General features: G+C 46.0%; 2 protein-coding genes across 2 annotated transcripts in view; one reads left to right on the top strand and one right to left on the bottom strand.

The window, feature by feature from the left end:
• Window positions 1–6,664, bottom strand: part of slc75a1 (solute carrier family 75 member 1) — a 49,699-nt gene extending 43,035 nt beyond the window's left edge. Inside the window, exon 1 of the mRNA XM_078215196.1 lies at window positions 6,501–6,664. The gene's annotated coding sequence lies outside the window, so the exon portion shown is untranslated. The remainder of the gene's footprint in view (window positions 1–6,500) is intronic.
• Window positions 6,665–11,900: 5,236 nt separating this feature from the next.
• Window positions 11,901–20,619, top strand: part of nop14 (NOP14 nucleolar protein homolog (yeast)) — a 62,870-nt gene continuing 54,151 nt past the window's right edge. The window contains exons 1-2 of the mRNA XM_078215190.1: window positions 11,901–12,035; window positions 18,734–18,927. Coding sequence (XP_078071316.1) covers window positions 18,745–18,927 — 183 coding nt within the window. The 5' untranslated portion in view covers window positions 11,901–12,035; window positions 18,734–18,744. The remainder of the gene's footprint in view (window positions 12,036–18,733; window positions 18,928–20,619) is intronic.

The following is a 20,619-nucleotide window of genomic DNA, read 5'->3' as shown; positions in this document are numbered from 1 at the left end:
GCTTCTTCCCTGCTGCTGTCAGACTTTTGAATGGACTTACCTTGCATTACATTGATCTTTCTCTACACCCTAGCTATGACTGTAACACTACATTCTGCACTCTCTTGTTTCCTTCTCTATGAACGGTATGCTTTGTCTGTATAGCACGCAAGAAACAATACTTTTCACTGTATGTTAATACATGTGACAATAATAAATCAAATCAAATACAAATTAACTTCAGCATAATCTTTGAGTTCATGCCAGCCACGGGTTAGCCAATCATCCTTGGCATTGCCCCTCATTTGTTGAGGTATCCCCAGAGTGCATCTCCTCTGGCTATCCAAGGATGAATAGTATCTCTCATTCTTGGCTAGTCGCTCCGCCTCAGCCCTCTCCCCTTTGTCTACCACTCCCATCACCTCAATATAAACTCACACGACCTTCGCCCCATGTCCCAATTTGGGAACCTCTAGTTTAAAGCAACAAAACCCCAGCTCATCGGGAAAGAGAAGCTGTTAAAAAAAGGACAAATGCGATCCCAAGTTTTATCTAATAAGAGCATAAGAACTAGGAGCAGGATTAGGCCATCTGGCCCCTCGAGCCTGCTCCGCCATTCAATAAGATCATGGCTGATCTTTTTGTGGATTCCACTCCACTTACCCACCTGTTCACCATAACCCTTAATTCCTTTACTATTCAAAAATCTATCTTTGACTTTAAAACATTCAATGAGGTAGCCTCAACTGCTTCACTGGGCAGGGAATTCCACAGATTCACAACCCTTTGGTGAACAAGTTCCTCCTCAACTCAGTCCTAAATCTGCTCCCCCTTTATTTTCAGGCTATGCCCCTAGTTCTAGTTTCACCCGCCAGTGGAAACAACTTCCCTGCTTCTATCTTATCTATTCCCTTCATAATCTTATATGTTTCTATAAGATCTCCCCTCATTCTTCTGAATTTCATTGAGTATAGTCCCAGTCCACTCAGTCTATCCACATAAACCAACCCTCTCAACTCCAGAATCAACCTCTGCACCCCCTCCAGTGCCAGTATATCCTTTCTCAAGTAAGGAGAACAAATCTGTGCACAGTACTCCAGGTGTGGCCTCACCAGCACCTTGTACAGCTGCAACATAATCTCGCTGTTTTTAAACTCCATCCCTCTAGCAATGAAGGACAAAATTCCATTTGCCTTCTTAATTACCTGCTGCACTTGCAAACCAACTCCTTGAGATTCCTGCACAAGGACACCCAGGTCCCTCTGCACAGCAGCATGCTGCAATTTTTTACTATTTAAATAATCGTACATTTAGTTGTTATTCCTACCAAAATGGATGACCTCACATTTACCAACATTGTACTCCATCTGCCAGACCCTCGCCCACTCATGTAGACTATCTATATCCTTTTGCAGACTTTCAGCATCCCCTGCACACTTTGCTCTGCCACTCAGCTTAGTGTCATCTGCGAACTTTGACACATTACACTCAGTCTCCAACTCCAAATCATCTATGTAAATCATAAACAATTGCAGTCTCGACACTGATCCCTGAGGCACACCACTAGTCACTGATCGCCAACCAGAAAAACACCCATTTACCCCCACTCTTAGCTTTCTGTTAGTTGGTAGTACACAACTGGAGTATTGCTGAAAAAAAGAGACATCGGTTTAAGCTTATTGTCTTGCACCCATCAGGACAGATGCACGAATAAAGTTTTAAAGTTTATTTATTAGTGTCACAAGTAAGCTGACATCAAAACTCCATTGAAGTTACTGTGAAAATCCCCTAGTCGCCATACTCTGGCACCTGTTCGGGTACACTGAGGGAGAATTTAGCATGGCCAATGCACCTAACCAGCACGTCTTTCCGACTGTGGGAGGAAACCGGAGCACCCTGAGGAAACCCACGCAGACACGAGGAGAACGTGCAAACTCCACACAGACAGTGACCCAAACCGGGAATTGAACCCAGGTCCCTGGCACTGTGAGGCAGCAGTGCTAACCACTGTGCCACCGTGCCGCCCTAAATCTAAAAGGGAACAACATGAGGAGAGGGCATTGATTAGTTAGCAAGTTGACTCTGATTGGTCAAGGCATTGCCATGGGCAATGAACCAGGGAATCACTGCTCCCCAAGCTTTTGTTTGTTTGAAAAAGATGCAATGCATGGACAGGGAGGTGATGGCCAAGTGATATTATCGCTGGACTATTAATCCAAAAACTCAGCTAATGTTCTGGGGACCCGGGCCCGAATCCCGCCATGGCAGGTGGTGGAATTTGAATTCAATAAAAAAATATCTGGGATTAAGAGTCTACTGATGATCATGAAACCATTGTCGATTGTCAGAAAAACCCGTCTGGTTCACCAATGTCCTTTAGGGAAGGAAATCTGCTGAACTTACCGGTCTGGCCTACATGTGATTCCAGATCCACAGCAATGTGGTTGACTCTCAACTGCCCTCTGAAATGGCCTAGCAAGCATTTCAAGGAAGCAGCTCACCCACCAACTTCTCAAGGGCAACTAGGGATGATTAATAAATGTTGGCCAGCGAGTGACGCCCATGTCCCACGAATAAAAAAAACATATGACCAATCAAAGTTGACTTGAATTTAAACAAAAGCTTGGCAATTACTGTTCACGGGTACTTTCTCCATGCAATGCCTGTACCAATCAGAGTCCACTTGCCAACCAATCAGCACCCCCTTCTCATGCAGGATAAATTGTTGCTCCCTTTGAGGTTTGGTATTTTTGCAAATCTATCCTGATGAGTGCAAAACGAAAAGCTTTAACAGCATGTCTCTTTTCACCTAATAGGAAAGGGCACAGGGTGCAAAAGAAAACAGTAATACCAACTCTGTACACATCATTGGTTATGCAATACTACAATGTTCAGTTTACTGCAGGAAGGATGTTAAGGCCAAGGAATGGGTGTGGAAAAGATTGACTAAGATGGCACTAGGAATATGAGTTTTAAATATGAAGAGAGACCAGAGAAACTGAGTTTTGTTGCGTTGGAGCTGATAAGATCTGATCGAGGTGCTCAAACTTTTGACAGATTTATCAAAAACTTTATCTGGTTGATGAGTCAGTGGCAAGGTGGGTGTAAATTTAGGTCAAAATCAGCACAACAAAGGGAGAATTGTTTAATACAGGTGCCCATTAGGATATGAAGTGTTCTGCAAGAAACAAGGACAAAAGCAGAATCCACAACAACTTTTAAAAGGGAAGTGGCTAAGTATTTGAAGGTGTAGAGGAAGGGTTGGGATAATGGGACTATTGTGGGAGAGCTGTCACAGGCATGAAGGACTGAATGGCATCCTTCTGCACAATGCATTCAATGTTCCCCCTAATGGGCTGCTAATTGTCCAGAACTACTTCACTGTAAATTATTAAGTGATTGTTCTCCACGTTAGACTGCAGGGTTTGGGGCCAAGAGCAATGAATGGAACAAAGTAAAAGCACTCTTTATGGCACTAGAAAATCTGAGCAGTGGATCAGAGAGGAGAGGCTGGGAGGCTGTCTGGAGCGCCAATTGGTATTCACCTGGTATTCGCTGAATACCATGGATCCTTAGGTCAACAGTCTACAGCTACTGACAAACTCAGTGGCTGATAGTCTGCATTTCATTTCAAGGTGTAGCAAGTTAGGTTAGAGCCCCAAGGACCCAAGGAAGTAGAGAGGATCAGAGGGACCTTTTAGTGCATATCCATAAATTCCTGAAAGCAGCAGGCAGGATAGGTAGATAAGGTGGTTACGAAGGCATATAGCTGAGGCATAGAATACCAGAGCAGGGAGGTTATGATGGAGCTGTACAAAACCCTCATTAGGCCGCAATCCAGGGCAATTTGGCAAATTAGATCCAAAATCAGCTTAGTGGCAGGAGGCAGAGGGTAACGGTTTAAGATTCTTTTTGTGACTGGAGGCCTGTGTCCAGTGGTGTACGGCAGAATTCAGAGCTGGGTCCCTTGCTATTTGTAGTGTACAATAGTGATCTAGATGTGAAAGTAGGAGGCATGATCAGTAAGCTCACTAATGACACGAAAATCAGTGGTGTGGTAAATGGCGAGGAGAAAAGTCTTTGATTACAGGACGATATAGACGGTCAGAACTGTGGCAAATGGAACTTAACCCTGAAAAGTGTGAGGTGATGCACTCTGGGAGACTAACAACACGAGGGAATACACAATGAATGGGAGGACACTAGGCAGTAGACAGGACCAGAGGGAGACTGGAGGTGCATGTTCATAAATCCCTGAAGGCAGCAGGACAAGTAGATAAGGTGGTTAAGAAGGAATATAGGATACGCCTTTATTAGCTGAGGCATAGAATATAAGGGGATGAAGTAAAAAAGGTCGACAGCTTCAAGATTTTAGGTCTCCAGATCACCAACAACCTGTCCTGGTCCCCCATGCCAACACTATAGTTAAGAAAGCCCACCCACGCCTCTACTTTCTCAGAAGACTAAGGAAATTTGGCACGTCAGCTACAACTCTCACCAATTTTTACAGATGCACCATAGAAAGCATTCTTTCTGGTTGTATCACAGCTTGGTGTGGGCTCCTGCTCTGCCCAAGACCGCAAGGAACTACAAAAGGTCATGAATATAGCCCAATCCATCACGCAAACCAGCCTCCCATCCATTGACTCTGTCTACATTTCCCGCTGCCTCGACAAAGCAGCCAGCATAATTAAGGACCCCACGCACCCTGGACATTCTCTCTTCCACCTTCTTCCTTTGGGAAAAAGATACAGTCACGTACTAACCGACTCAAGAACAGTTTCTTCCCTGCTGCTGTCAGACTTTTGAATGGACTTACCCTGCATTAAGTTGATCTTTCTCTACACCCGAGCTATGTTTGTAACACTACATTTGCACTCTCTCATTTCCTTCTCTATGAATGGTATGCTTTGTCTGTATAGCGCGCAAGAAACAATACTTTTCACTGTATGTTAATACATGTGACAATAATATATCAAATAAGAGCAGGGAGGTTATGATGGAGCTGTATAAAAACCTCATTAGGCCACAGCTGGAGTATTGTGTGCCACATTATAGGAAGGATGTGATTGCAGTGGAGAGGGTGCAGAGGAGATTCACCAGGTTGTTCTTTGGGCTGGAGCGTTTTAGTTATGAAGAAAGATTGGATAGGCTGGGGTTGTTTTCCTTAGAACAGAGAAGGCTGAGGGGGGATCTAATCGAGGTATATAAAATTATGAGGGATCATAAGACCATAAGACATAGGAGCGGAAGTAAGGCCATTCGGCCCATCGAGTCCACTCCACCATTCAATCATGGTTGATTTCAACTCCATTTACCCGCTCTCTCCCCATAGCCCTTAATTCCTCGAGAAATCAAGAATTTATCAATTTCTGTCTTGAAGACGCTCAACGTCTCGGCCTCCACAGCCCTCTGTGGCAATGAATTCCACAGACCCACCACTCTCTGGCTGAAGAAATTTCTCCTCATCTCTGTTCTAAAGTGACTCCCTTTTATTCTAAGGCTGTGCCCCCGCGTCCTAGTCTCCCCTGTTAATGGAAACAACTTCCCTACGTCCATCCTATCTAAGCCGTTCATTATCTTGTAAGTTTCTATCAGATCTCCCCTCAACCTCCTAAACTCCAATGAATATAATCCCACGATCCTCAGACGTTCATCGTATGGATATAGATAGGATAGATAGGAAGAAACTTTTCCCTTTAGTAGAGGGATCAATAACCAGGGACATAGATTTAAGGTAAGGGGCAGGAGATTTGAGGAAAAACTTTTTCACCCTGACCTCACTGCCTGAAAGCGTGGTAGAGGTGGGAACCCTCACAACATTTAAGTAGCATTTAGATGAGCACTTGAAACACAAGAATATACAAGGCTATGGACCAAGTGCTGGAAAATGGGATGAGGATAGGTGCTTTATGGCTTGCACAAATACAATGGGCCGAAGGGCCTCCATCTGTGGTGTAAAACTCTATGGGCGGGATTCTCCGGCCGCACTCGCCCCAAAACCGGAAAATTCCGCCAAAGGACAACAGACCTTTGCATGGTCCACCCCCACCCCCACCCCCGGAATTCCCTTGGTGGTGGGATGGGAAAATTTCCCCCATGACTTCCTGTAGGAGAACCCCGGGAAGAGAGGGAGAAAAGAGTAAAGAAACCCGAGGAGCAAAATCAGAAATACTTGATACCTCTCTGAATAATTTCACTGCTCCCTGGGTAAAATTATCCTGGCAGAGAAAGGAAGGAGGGGGATGGGAAGATTGAAGGAAGAAATGGAGGAAAAGAAATGAGGGAAAAATAGAAAGGATAGACGAAAGGGTGGAAAGAATGATGCAAGATATTTCCACAGCCCTTCCCTGGCCTCAGGGTGTCTCAGACTGGGGCACAGCCAATCAATCGTTTTAGTTTAACGCAAGAAATTCCCAATGCGAGCGAGTTATGAGCAAGGGTTTCAGACAGAGAGCCCGGGATCGCTGTCTAAGACACAGAGGCTTCTGTGGGAGTGAGTGATGCAGAGTGGGTGGTACCTGCGCCTCGCTGCACTTTCTTCCTGACGACTCCCCGGGGAAAGGGGCGAAGCTGCTGAACTCCCCTCCAGCTCAAACCCCCCTCGCTCACTGTGTCTCTGCCTCCCAGCCCGACTTTGGCTGCTCTCAATTTTGGTTTTTTAGAATCTGAAAAGAGGAATCAGGAAGCAGTGTCATATTTCACCACTCTTGTGTTTTTTTTTGAGAGAGAGAAAACCTCCCAACGCATGCGTTTGCGTGCTCGGTGGATTCGCAAAGCAGTTTCCATTACATAGCAGGCAGGCTGGGTTTGAGAAATCTCACTGCAGTTTGTGTGTGTGTGGGTGGAGAAGGTGCTTCAGGGATTGGATCCAGATTGAGGAGTATGAGCCAATGCTTTATTGAGCTGCAAGGACTGGATACAATGTGGAATTTACAATAAATACTCTTGCCTTGAAATTCATGGAATTCGTATACATCACTTTAGTAAAGCCTGGACTATCACCCCCCACCCCACCCCCAAATTGGGATAAATTACATTGGTATGCAGCACAGAAACAGGCCCAAAAATGCAAAATGCTGGAATCTGAAACCAAAAGAGAAAACGCTGGAAAATCTCAGCAGGTCTGGCAGCATCTGTAAGGAGAGAAAAGAGCTGACGTTTCAAGTCCAGATGACCCTTTGTCAAAGCCAAAAGGCACAGAAAGTGGGGGAATGAAAGATGAGTCATAGCCACAGAAACAAGGGGAAAAGGCTGCTAATGGCAGTCCACAGCGGGAATAGAAGGTGTGAACGGCCAAACGGCAGAGAAGCTGAAATCAGAGGGTAAACTGACAGATTAAGATGTGGGGGGAGGAGAGCGGTACGATTTAGAAAAAGGGGGAGAAAAGGTAAGGAAAGGGAGGAGCTGATCCATGCTTAGTTATGTCCAACATGACCCTCCCACTACCATCACATTTCACCCAATCATATTCCTTTCTCTCCCTTAGGCCTATCAAGCTTCCCTTTAAATGCATATTTTATTCTTTTATTTACTCCCATTTTTTAAGTAAAGAGGTTTCTTCCGAATTACCATTCTGATAAGAGTCATATTGGACTTGAAACATTAACTCTGTTTCTCTATCCAAAGATGCTGCCAGATCTGCTGAGTTTTCCCAGTACTTTCTGTTTTTTACCTCCAGAACTATCTATTGGATTTATTAGTGACTAACATATTTATGCCCCTTTGTTTTGAACTCACCATGTCCAAATGTCTACCCCATTGAACCTTTCCATGATTTAAAAAGTCTTTGATTTGATTTGATTTATTGTCACATGTATTAGTATACAGTGAAAAGTATTGTTGCTTGTGCACTATACAGACAAAGCATACCATTCATAGAGAAGGAAAGGAGAGAGTGCAGAATGTAGTGTTACAGGTATGGCTAGGGTGTCGAGAAAAATCAACTTAATGCGAGGTAGGTCCACCGACACACAGGTCACCAGGATTCTCCTTTTGGTCCCTGGTTTCATCACACGATCTATTTTTGCACCATAACTCAAATGTTTTATTGCCAATAGGTGAAAGGCTTTGAATGAGGCGGAAAGCAAACCCCACAGGATTTTACCTACTCTACTTCACACTCCTGATGAACTTTCTCCCCGGTTGCTCACAGTCATGTCCAAGGAGAATAATTGCTGGAGACTCTGGGACATTCACTGAGGGTTGACAACCCTCAAGTAGAAAATGTCCCCTGATGGCTATCTCATCAACTTGATATGATGACGTAACCCCCCTCCCCTCCCTGTGTACGAGGAATTGTAAACGGATAGAATGTGTGGTGTAAATTCATCACAGCAGAGTGCAAACCTCCCAGCTGGGTGGAGAATTTTATTGGAATGAAAACTCCTATATATTAATCATCTTGCCTTAGGTGTACAGGGAATAATTGAGAAGTTTGTGTCGGATATAAAACACAGAAATGTAGTAACAATGGGAGGAGGAGATAAATAGACTGCTGAAATGAGCAGATGCATTGCAAATTGTGGGGGAGATGGTAGCATTGTGGTAATGTCACTGGGCTCATAATCCAGAGGCCCGGGCTAATGCTCTGGGGACATGGGTTCAAATCCCACCACTACAGCCGGTGGAATTTAAATTCAATCAATAAAATCTGGAATTGAAAGCTTGTCTCAGCAACAGTGACTGTGAACTAGCATTGATTGTCGTAAAAACCCATCTGCCCTTCAGGGAAAGAAAATCTACTGACCTGGTCTGGCCTACAGTGCTGCGATTGAAATGGTCTAGCCAACCATTCAGTTGAAGGGTAGTTAGGAATGTGATGTTTCATGTTCCATGAAAAAGAGAAGAATTTTAGCACGGAGAAGTGCGAAGTGATGCCTTTTGGCAGCAAAAATGAGGAGAGGCAGTATAAATTATATAAACCAAATGGTATATTTCAAAAAGGGTGCGAGAGAGAGAGAGAGACCCTGGGGGTGCATATACATAAATCTTTGAAGGTGGCTGGACCAAGTCACCTGTAATTTAGGAGGCTTAGGGGGTGATCTTATAGAGGTCTATAAAATAATGAGGGGCATAGATCAGCGAGATAGTCAATATCTTTTCCCAAAGATAGGGGAGTCTGAAACTAGAGGGCACAGGTTTAAGGTGAGAGGGGAGAGATACAAAAGTGTCCAGAGGGGCAATTTATTTCACACAGAGGGTGGTGAGTGTCTGGAGCAAGCTGCCAGTGGTAGTAATAGAGGCGGGTACAATTTTGTCTTTTAAAAAGTGTTTAAACAGTTACATGGATAAGATGGGTATAGGGGGATATGGGCCAAACATGGGCAATTGGGACTAGCTTAGTGGTAAAAAAAAGAGGGGCATGGACAAGTTGGGCTGAAGGGCCTGTTTCCATGACTCTATAAGTGAGAAGTCTGTTAAAAACATATGGAATCCTTAGCTTTGTTAATGGAGGCATAGAGTACAAAAGCAAGGAAGTTTGCTAAACCTTCTCAAAGCACTGATTAGACCCCAGCTGGAGTTAGTCATTTGGCCCCTCGGGTCTGTCCTACCATTCAGTTAGATCATAGTAAGAAGTCTCACAACACCAGGTTAAAGTCCACCAGGTTTATTTGGAATCACGAGCTTTTGGAGCGCTGCTCCTTCATCAGATGAGCAGATAACTGGTTTAACTTACTTTAACCAGTAAGTTTGTGAGACTTATTACTGTGCCCACCTCAGTCCAATGCCGGCATCTCCACATCACAGTTAGATCATGGCTAATCTGCCCTTCAGCTTCATTCAATGGTATCTCCTGGTCACTTTAATAATTATAAAAGTATCGGAGATGGGGAGGGCAGAAAGAAGGCTTCTTAACTGACAATCAAGAGGTATCCAATTGGATTGTGAGGATGTTGCTTTCGAATTGGCTGGGAAAGTGGTGGGCCTTGAGGCTGGACATGTTGGGTGACCAATTGCTGGAGTGTGGGTGCATGTGGGCGGAAGGATGAAGCCTCCATAACTAGGTTCAAGAGGTGCTGGCAATGCTCCCCTGAAAATCACATTGTTTGTATGCCACCTCCAAGACCATAAGACCACAAGGCATCGGAGCAGAATTAGGCCACTCAGCCCATCGAGTCTGCTCTGCCATTCAATCATGGCTGATTTTTTTCTCATCCCCATTCTCCTGCCTTTTCCCCCATCCCCATTCTCCTGCCTTTTCCCCATAACCTCTGATCTCCTAATTAATCAAGAACCTATCTATCTCTGTCTTAAAGACACTCAATGACCTGGCCTCCACAGCCTTCTGCAGCAAAGAGTTCCTCCAATTATAGATAACACTCCACATCTGCCCTCCAGTGGATTTCCGACACATATGCAGACAAATTGCAACACATGTTTTGTAATTTTTTCCATTCTTATTCATTTTTCACTAATTCTTCCTTTTTTTCCACCCCTGCAGGATTTCTGGGCACACATTCACAGGCGATGACCAGATGGTAAAACAAACATTACACCCAATCCAGTCAGATTTCCGAATGGTGGATCATACAGAATCACAGAAATCAGTACAGAAGGAGGCCATTCGGCCCATCGAGACTGCACCAACAACAATCCCACCTAGCCCCTATCCCTGTAACCCTAGGTCTTTACCCTGCTAATCCCCCTAACTCAAAGGAGCAATTTAGTCTGACCAATCAACCTAACCAGCACATCTTTGGAGTGTTGGGAGGAAACTGAATCACCTGGAGGAAAGACACGCAGACACGGGGAGAACGTGCAAACTCCGCACAGTCACCTGACATCAGAATTGAACCCAAGTCCCTGGGGCTGTGAGGCAGCAGTGCTAATCATTATGGCACCATTCAATCCCTGAAGGTGACTATTTACAGGGCTACAGGCAAAGATCGGGGGAGAGGGACTAAGTGAATGGCTCTTTCAAAGAGCAAATGCAGATGCAATGGGCCACATTGACCCCCTTTTCTGCAAGAGCTTTCAGTGCAGTAAGAGCCTATGATTCTAGACTGGGAGTAGAATCCAGGTGTCTTTCTGATCCATGTGGCTCAGGTACTCTTTGATTTGATTTGATTTATTATTGTCGCATGTATTAGTATACAGTGAAAAGTATTGTTTCTTGCGCGCTATACATACAAAGCATACCGTTCATAGGGAAGGAAACGAGAGAGTGCAGCGCTCACTGTCTAATCACTGTGGAAGCAGGTCCCAAGAAGTACTATAAGGATCTTAGTGACCCTCACGTTTTGCAACAATCCTTGACTTCATGTGAAACAGTGAAATCACCCTCCAGGAGTTCAGGATTGCCCAAAGTGCTTCACAGCCAACACAATACCTTTTAAAATCTGTCACTGTAAAAAACGCACCACAGCAAGATCCCACAAACAGCAATGTGGTTATCTGATTATCTACATTATCTGATTCATATTGATTTTTAAAGCGTTTCCTCCTAACTTATTTTTTATTTAATCACACCCAACTGTTTGGTACATTTCCTGATCCTTTGTGTTTGAGTGAAAATTCTTCAAAATGAAAATGCAGCAATTATTTTTGAGGAAGCTCTTTAAATATAGAAGTGTTGAAATATCTCCAATTTACTGGCATTTCTCTAATTGTACATCCTGATTTTAACCCAACTGCACCCTAAGCTCTGGAATTCTTTCCCTAATTCTCTAGGTGTTCCTAAAAATCAAATTATTTGACTGAGCTTGTGGCCACCTGTCCTAACATCCCCTTATGTGGTTGAGTGTCAAACCTAAATGCTGCTGAACATATGTTTTGAGATGTTTTACCAAGTTAAAGGCTTTTGAAGGAACTCGCAAACTGCTGGGGTTGCTTCAGACAATTTGCCAGCTTCCACCTTGCCCGTATCAAAGATGGCGGCGCCCGAATCAGCAGCAGCGGAAGCGGATGCTCGGTCACGTGATCCAGCGCAGAGGATTGTGACCTTTGACACGTGCCGGAGCCGGGTCCGGGCCTTGCGCGTGGCGACTGGAACGAGAGTTCCGCGGTCTCCGTGGTAACGGTGTGGCAGCGGACGGGTTGTCGCCTTGGTGACGGTGAGTGCGCGGCATCGGGCCGGCGGGAAGCGGGTCTCACCTCAGTGCGGCCGGGCGGCCCAGGGAGAGAGCCGGGGATGATCAACCTGCACCTCCCCCCCCCACCCCCACCTCATCCCTCACTCCCACCGCATAAACCAGCCCACCATCCCTCCCCCATCCCCCACTCCATCTACCATCCTCACCCCACCCCATCCCTCCCCCCCCCACCCCCACCCCTCCTCCCCCACCCCTCTCCCCCCCACCCCTCTCCCCCCCACCCCTCTCCCCCCCCATCCCCACCCCTCTCCCCCCCCCATCCCCACCCCTCTCCCCCCCCCATCCCCACCCCTCTCCCCCCCCCATCCCCACCCCTCTCCCCCCCCCCATCCCCACCCCTCTCCCCCCCCCCCCCCCATCCCCACCCCTCTCCCCCCCCCCATCCCCACCCCTCTCCCCCCCCCCCCCATCCCCACCCCTCTCCCCCCCCCCCCATCCCCACCCCTCTCCCCCCCCCCCATCCCCACCCCTCTCCCCCCCCCCCCATCCCCACCCCTCTCCCCCCCCCCCCATCCCCACCCCTCTCCCCCCCCCCCCCCCCATCCCCACCCCTCTCCCCCCCCCCCCATCCCCACCCCTCTCCCCCCCCCCCATCCCCACCCCTCTCCCCCCCCCCATCCCCACCCCCACCCCTCCCCCACACCCCTCCCCCATCCTCACTCCATCCCCCACCCTCACTAAGGAAATTTGGTATGTCAGCTACGACTCTCACCAACTTTTACAGATGCACCATAGAAAGCATTCTTTCTGGTTGTATCACAGCTTGGTATGGTTCCTGCTCTGCCCAAGACCACAAGAAACTACAAAAGGTCGTGAATTTAGCCCAATCCATCACGCAAACCAGCCTCCCGTCCATTGACTCTGTCTATACTTCCCGCTGCCGTGGCAAAGCAGCCAGCATAATTAAGGACCCCACGCACCCCGGACATACTCTCTTCTGTCGGGGAAAAGATACAAAAGTCTGAGATCAAATATCAACCGACTCAAGAACAGCTTCTTCCCTGCTGCCATTAGACTTTTGAATGGACCTACCTCGCACTACGTTGATCTTTCTCTGCACCCTAGCTATGACTGTAACACTACATTCTGCACCCTCTCCTTTCCTTCTGAATATAGGGTATGCTTTGTTTTTGTAGCGAGCAAGAATCAATACTTTTCACTGTATACTAATACATGTGATAATGATAAATCAAATCATTGAGAATCCATGGCCATGTGTGCGATTGCATGTGGATTTTGCTGAGCCTGTTATGGGCTCCCATGTTTTTGATCCTGATAGATGTCCACTCGAAATGGTTCGTGCTCCACTACTTCCCATGCCATGATTGAGAAGCTACCACAGCGTTTCAGTACACAGGGGATACCAGAAGTCCTGGTGTCCCAACAATGGCAGAGTCTTCATCAGTAGTGAGTTCTAAAGCTTCATGCTTTTCAATGGTATCGAACCTATCAAAACAGCACCTTACCACCCGAAATTGAATGGGCTGGCGGTGGTGCAAACATTTGAAACTGGCATGAAGAAACAACTGGTGGCATTTATATAGACAAAATTGGCATTTTAAAAAATTTGATTATAGACCAACCCCGCATACAACGACCAGAATCATTCCAGTTCAACTGTTGTTAATGGGATGTCGGCTTCATACGAAACTAAGCCTACTATTCTCAAACCTGGTGGGAGGGTAGAATCTAGACAATAGGATCAGAAAATAAATTATGTCCCTGCAAGAACAGTTGGGACATTTGTAGTCAGTGACCAGCTTTACATGAAGAACTTTGGGGGTGATCCGAGCTAGGTTCCTGGGATCATTACGGCAAAACAGGGCCAGTGTCCAATAAGGTGAAAGTCCAGGGTAAGGTCATGAGGAAATACCTGTACCACCTCAGGAGCAGGGAATCCGCCCCAGAGCAGGCTTTGTTACCAGCTGGTACTTGGTGATGGACAACTGTGGAAACGGCTGCCACTAGCACAGAACAGCAGCCCAAAGCTGGCCCAGTGCCCATCCTTCTGGACAACAAACAAATGTACTCCGAGATGGAAGCTGAAGGCATCCTGACTGAAATGAACCCCGAAGTGGAACCTGCATCAGTGCCACTTCGACTCTCCCTCTGGAAATGAAGGTCCTGATTTGGTTCACGCCACTAGATCCAGCACCACTCCCAGCTGACCTTAGACTAGTCACCAAGCAGCGGAAAGAACTCCTTGTTTCCTGGTGTTGCTCCTGGAATGCCCTGTTGTACTCTCCATTGAACCAGAGTTGATCCCTTTCTTTGGGGCTAATGGTAGAGTAGAGGGAAATGCCAGGCAGTGAGGTTGCACATTGTGGTTGAATGCTATTCCGCTGCTGCTGATGGCCCATAGTGCCTCATGGATGCCCAATCTTGAGTTGCTAGATCTGCTCCCTGGGGGGAGTTCTGGACCTGAGGGAGGAGGGATGTTATACTGGTCATGAAGGAGACAGTGGATCATCAATAGACCTTCTCATGGGCTTTGTGAAGTATTAAGCAAGCATGACCTTGCCCAGTGAGAAATGAGCAATGGGAGTTTGAAATCCGCGCTCACAGCCTGGACTGGTATTGTAGATCTGGAGGTTAGGAATTGTGCTGTTGGAACCCATAGGTGCAGCCTTTTTTTGTGTTAAATAAAATAGTGCGATACTGGAAGATTTGCCTGGCAAGTTTATTACAATCCACTCGGCCCTTCTGGCAGAAGCTTGTTGCGAATGCATCAGCCTTATCTTTTGCACCGATGTGCTGGGCTCCTCCATCATTAAGGATGGGGATATTTGTGGAACCTCCTCCTCCAATGAGTTGTTTAATTGTCCATCACCATTTAGGACTGGATGTGACAGGACTGCAGAGTTTAGATCTGATCCCTTCGTTGTGGAATCGCTTAGCTCCGTCTATTACTTGCTGCTTATGCTGTTAGGCATGCATGTAGTCCTGTGTTGTAGCTTCACCAGGTATGCCTGGTGTTGCTCCTGGAATGCTCTCTTGCACCCTTCATTGAACCATAGTTGATCCCCTGGCTTGGGGTTAATAGTAGAGCGTGGGGGGTATATGCCAGGTTGCACATTGTGCTGGAGTACAATTCTGCAGTTGCTGATGGCCCTCATGGATGCCCAGTGTTGAGTTGCGAGATCTGTTCAAAATCTATTAGCACGGTGATAGTGCCACACAACATGAGACTAGAAGATGGGACTTTGTCTCACAAGGACTGTGCAGTGGTCACTCCTATTGATACTGTCGTGGACAGATGCATCTGCGGCAGGCAGGTTGTTGAGGATGAGGCCAAGTATGTTTTTCCGTCTTGTCAGTTCCTTCGCCACCAGCCGCAGTCCCAATCAGCAGCTATATCCTTTAGGACCAGGCCAGCTCGGACTGCTGTGGTAATACCGAGCCATTCTTGTTGATGAACATGGAAGTCCCCCACCCAGAATGCATTCTGTCCCCTTGCCACCTCCAGTGCCTCATCAGCTGAGGATGGGGGGTGGGGGGGCAGTACATATTAATCAGCAGGGGTTTCCTTGCCCATATTTGATCTGGCACCATGAAACTTCATGGGCTCCAGAGTCAATGTTGAGGACAGCCAGGGACCACCCTCCTGACTTAGATAAATGCGAGGTGATGCATTTTGGTAGATTGAACCCCTACCCTGGTCCCCAGAAGGGTAGGGGGCTTTAGTTCAGGCGGGCAGCATGATCGGTGCAGGCTTGGAGGGCCGAAGGGCCTGTTCCTGTGCTGTAATTTTCTTTGTTCTTTGAACCAGGGCAGGACTTACTCAATTAATGGTAGGGCATAGGGGAGAGTTACAGAACAAAGAGGTCTAGAGGTACAGGTTCATAGCTCCTTGAAAGTGGAGTCATAGGTGGATAGAGTGGTGAAGAAGGCATTCGGTATGTTTGGTTTCGTTGGTCAGGATGTGGAGATGCCGGCGTTGGACTGGGGTAAACACAGTAAGAAGTTTAACAACACCAGGTTAAAGTCCAACAGGTTTATTTGGTAGCAAAAGCCACACAAGCTTTCGGAGCTGCAAGGGGCTTGCAGCTCCGAAAGCTTGTGTGGCTTTTGCTACCAAATAAACCTGTTGGACTTTAACCTGGTGTTGTTAAACTTCTTACTTCATTGGTCAGAACATTGAATACATGAATTGGGACGTCTTGTTGAAATTGAACAAGACATTGGTAAGGCCACACTTTGAATAATGTGTACAGTTCTGGTCACCCTATTATAGAAAGAATATTATTAAACTAGAAAGAGTGCAGAAAAGATTAATCAGGATGCTACCCGGACTTGATGGTTTGAGTTATAAGGAGAGGCTCGATGGACTGGGATTTTTTTCTCTGGAGTGTAGGAGGCTGGGGGGTGATCTTATAGAGGTCTATGAAATAATGAGGGGCATAGATCAGCTAGATAGCCAATATCTTTTCCCAAAGGTAGGGGAGTCTAAAACTAGAGGGCATAGGTTTAGGTGAGAGGGGAGAGATACAAAAGGGTCCAGAAGGGCACTTTTTTCACGCAGAGGACGGTGAGTGTCTGGAACAAGTTGCCAGAGGTAATAGTGGAAGCGGTACAATTTTGTCTTTTAAAAAGCGTTTAGATAGTTACATGGGTAAGATGGGTATAGAGAGATATGGGTCAAACTCAGGCAATTGGGACTAGTTTACGGGTTAAAAAAAGGGGCGGCGTGGACAAGTTGGGCTGAAGGACATGTTTTCATGCTGTAAACCTCAATGACTCTATGACTGTGTACCACTGTGCCCACCACTGCCGCTGCTACCTCTGTGGCTCTGTCCTGCCAGTGAGCCAGTAATAATTGTTAGGCTGTTGCTTGACTAGTCTGTGGGACAGCTCTCCCAATTTTGGCACATCCCCCAGGTTTTAGATGAGAAACCCGCATTCATCCCTTTGTTACCTCTAGATTTGACTATTCCAACACACACCTGGCTCATCTCCCAAATGCTACCCTATATAAGCTTGGAGTCATCCAAAGCTCTGCTGTCTATGTTTTATCTTGCAGTAAGTCCTGCTCCCCTATCACCTTGAGCTTGCTGACCTATATTGGCTCACGGTCGAGCAACATCTTGACTTTAAATTTCTCATCCTTACTTTCAAATCCTTCCATTTCCTAAAGGGAGGACGCCTGTTCCTTTCTCTGTAAACCTCTCCAACCCCACAACCCTCCAAGATATCTGCGTTTCTCTAATACTGTCCTCTGTGCATTCCTAATTATAATCACTCCACTATTGGCGGCCGTTCCTTCAGTTTCTGAGCCCAAGCATCCTTCCTACATCTCTCCTCCTCTTTACCTCACTTCCCTTCTTTAAGATGGTCCTTAAAACATACCTCTTTGACTGAGCTTTTCATCTTATCTAATAACTCCTGATGTGACTCGGTTTCATAATTTATAATACTCCTGTAAAGCACCTTGGGGATGTTTTGTTATGTTAAGGTGCTATGTAAATGTAAGTTGTTATTATTAACGTAGGGTTTGTAATTATTATATTTGTAGTTAGATGTTTGTACATACCGGCACAGTGGTTAGCACTGCTGCCTCACAGCACCAGGGTCCCGGCTTGGGGCACTGTCCGTGTGGAGTCTGCACGTTCTCCCCGTGTCTGCGTGGGTTTCCTCTGGGTGCTCTGGTTTTTTCCCACAGTCCGAAAGATGTGCTGGTTAGATGAATTGGCCATGCTAAATTCTCCCTCAGTGTGCCCGAACAGGCGCCGGAGTGTGGCGACTAGGGGATTTACACAGTGGCTTCGTTATGGCAGTGACGTAAGCCTACTCATAAGAACATAAGAAATAGGAGCAGGAGTAGGCCATCTAGCCCCTCGAGCCTGCCCCGCCATTCAATAAGATCATGGCTGATCTGACGTGGATCAGTACCACTTACCCTCCTGATCCCCATAACCCTTAATTCCCTTACCGATCTTGTGACACTAATAAATAAACTTTATATTTGGAGTTAGAATTAAAACTATCCTAATCCTAATACAGGTCCAAATGTTGGAATTTGCTTCCACAAGGAATAATTGATGCTAGATCAATTGTTTAAAACTGAGGTTGTTAGGTTTTTGTTAACCGAAGAGGGCGGCACGGTAGCACAGTGGTTAGCACTGCTGCTTCACAGCTCCAGGGTCCCGGGTTCGATTCCCGGCTCGGGTCACTGTCTGTGTGGAGTTTGCACATTCTCCTCGTGTCTGCGTGGATTTCCTCCGGGTGCTCCGGTTTCCTCCCACAGTCCAAAGATGTGCGGGTTAGGTTGATTGGCCAGGTTAAAAATTGTCCCTTAGAGTCCTGGGATGCGTAGGTTAGAGGGATTAGCGGGTAAAATATGTGGGGGTAGGGCCTGGGTGGGATTGTGGTCGGTGCAGACTCGATGGGCCGAATGGCCTCCTTCTGCACTGTAGGGTTTCTATGTTTCTATGTGTGAAGTTAGGTGTCGGGTGTATGAAGGTAGGTCGCAGATCAGACATGATCTTGTCGAATGGCGCAAGGCTCAAGGGACTAAATGGCTTCCTGCTGTACGGTGAAGCAGCTTGACCGCCATGTCTTGTGCAATTTTTAAACATGTATTTCCCTTAAATATGAATCTTCCTTGGCTTTGAAGGCAGTTGTGTACATTACAAAGAGTATTTCCTTTAACAATTATTCAGAACTGTGAAAGATGGGGAAAGTTCAGAAGAAGAAGATTACTTCTGATAACGTAAGGAAGACGAAGACCACGCGCGACATTAAGACAAATCCGTTTGAGGTGAAAATAAATAAGCAGAAGTTCAATATTCTTGGCCGGAAGACAAAGCATGACCGTGGATTACCTGGAGTATCTCGATCAAAATCTATTAAAAGGGTAAGAGAGGATGTTACCTGTTTCATATGTTATATAATCTGTTGCTGGTCATGATGACAGAAGGAGGCCATTTGGCCCATCCTGTCTGTGCCAGACTATTGACAAAACAATTCAATTAGTCCTACTCTCCATCTCTACCCCATAGCACTGCAAATGTTTACCTTTGAAGTAGATATCCAATTCTATTCTGAAAATCAGGGTGGCACAGTGGTTAACACCGCAGCCTCACAGCGCCAGGGACCCGGGTTCAATTCCCGGCTTGGGTCACTGTCTGTGCAGAATCTACACGTTCTCCCTGTGTCTGCGTGGATTTCCTCCGGATGCTCCAGTTTCGTCCTAGAGTCCAAAAGACGAGACATTAAGACAAATCCGTTTGACGGATAGGTGCATCGCTAGGTGCATTGGACATGCTAAAATTCTCCCTCAGTGTACCTGAACAGGCACTAGAGTGTGGTGACTGGGGGATTTTCACAGTAGCTTTATTGCCGTGTTAATGTAAGCCTACTTTTGACACTAATAATTAAACTTTAAGTTACAAGTGAATCTAATTCCACCATACGTTTCCGGCAGCGTACTCCAGATCACAACAACTCACTAAGCTTAAGACAAAATCATCTAATTTTCTCTTTGGTTCTTTTGCCAAGCACCTTAAATTTTTGTCCTCTGGTTACTGATCCTGGTGCCAGTAGAAACAGCATTGATAGGTTTTGATAGTGTCTCTCTGTCATAATTTCTAACCCCTCTATTAAAAAATCTCCTCGTAACATTCTCTGTTTTAATAAGAACAACCCCCCAGTATATGATCCTGGTTATGCAGGGATTTTCCTATGAGAGATTGAGTAGGTTGGGTCTGTACTCATTAGAGTTTAGAAGAATGAGAGGTGATCTTATTGAGACATTGAGAATTCTCAGGGGGCTTGGCTTGTTGCCTCTTGTGGGAGAGTCTAGGACCAGAGGATATTATCTCAGAGTAAGGGGCTTATTTTAAACAGATATGAGGAGGAATCTTTTTCTTCTCAGTGGAATTCTTTACCGCAGAGGGCTAGAGAGGCTGGGTCATTAAGTATGTTCAAGGCTGAGATAGACAGATTTTTAATCAGTAAGGGAATTGAGGTTAGGCGGTGAGGTAGTGGCATTGTCACTGGGCTAGTAATCCAGAGATCCAGGGAATGCTCTGGGGACCTGGGTTTTAACTCCCACCATCGCAGATGGTGAAATTTGAATTAAAAATCTTAAATTAAAATTCTGACGATGACCATGAAACCATTGTCAATTGTTATACAAATCCATCTGGTTCACTCATGTCCTTTTGGGAAGGAAATCTGCCGTCCTTACCTAGCCTGGCCCTCATGTGACTCCAGACTCACAGTAATGTGGTTGACTCTTATAAATGCTGGCCCAGCTATTGACACCCATGAACGAATAAAATAATGAAAAAGAGTATTTATATGGCTGGTCAGTTCAGTTTCAGGAAGTTAATAGTGGGGGATTCAGCAAAGAGAATGTCAAGAGAAGGTGGATTTGATCCTCTCTTGTTGGAGATGGTCGCTACCTGACACTTGTATAATTTGAATGTTACCTGCCATGTATCAAGCCTAAAGGTTTCTCCAGGTCTTGCTCTAAATTCTGCACCTTGACTCTTATTCAACCCTTTTTTTCATCAATCCTTTGTTTGTTTCTCAAATCTTATTG

The sequence above is a fragment of the Mustelus asterias genome, chromosome 6 (assembly GCF_964213995.1).
Source record: "Mustelus asterias chromosome 6, sMusAst1.hap1.1, whole genome shotgun sequence".
In the NCBI taxonomy this organism is placed as follows: Eukaryota; Metazoa; Chordata; class Chondrichthyes; order Carcharhiniformes; family Triakidae; genus Mustelus; species Mustelus asterias.
This window is presented reverse-complemented; position numbering and strand designations above follow the sequence as displayed.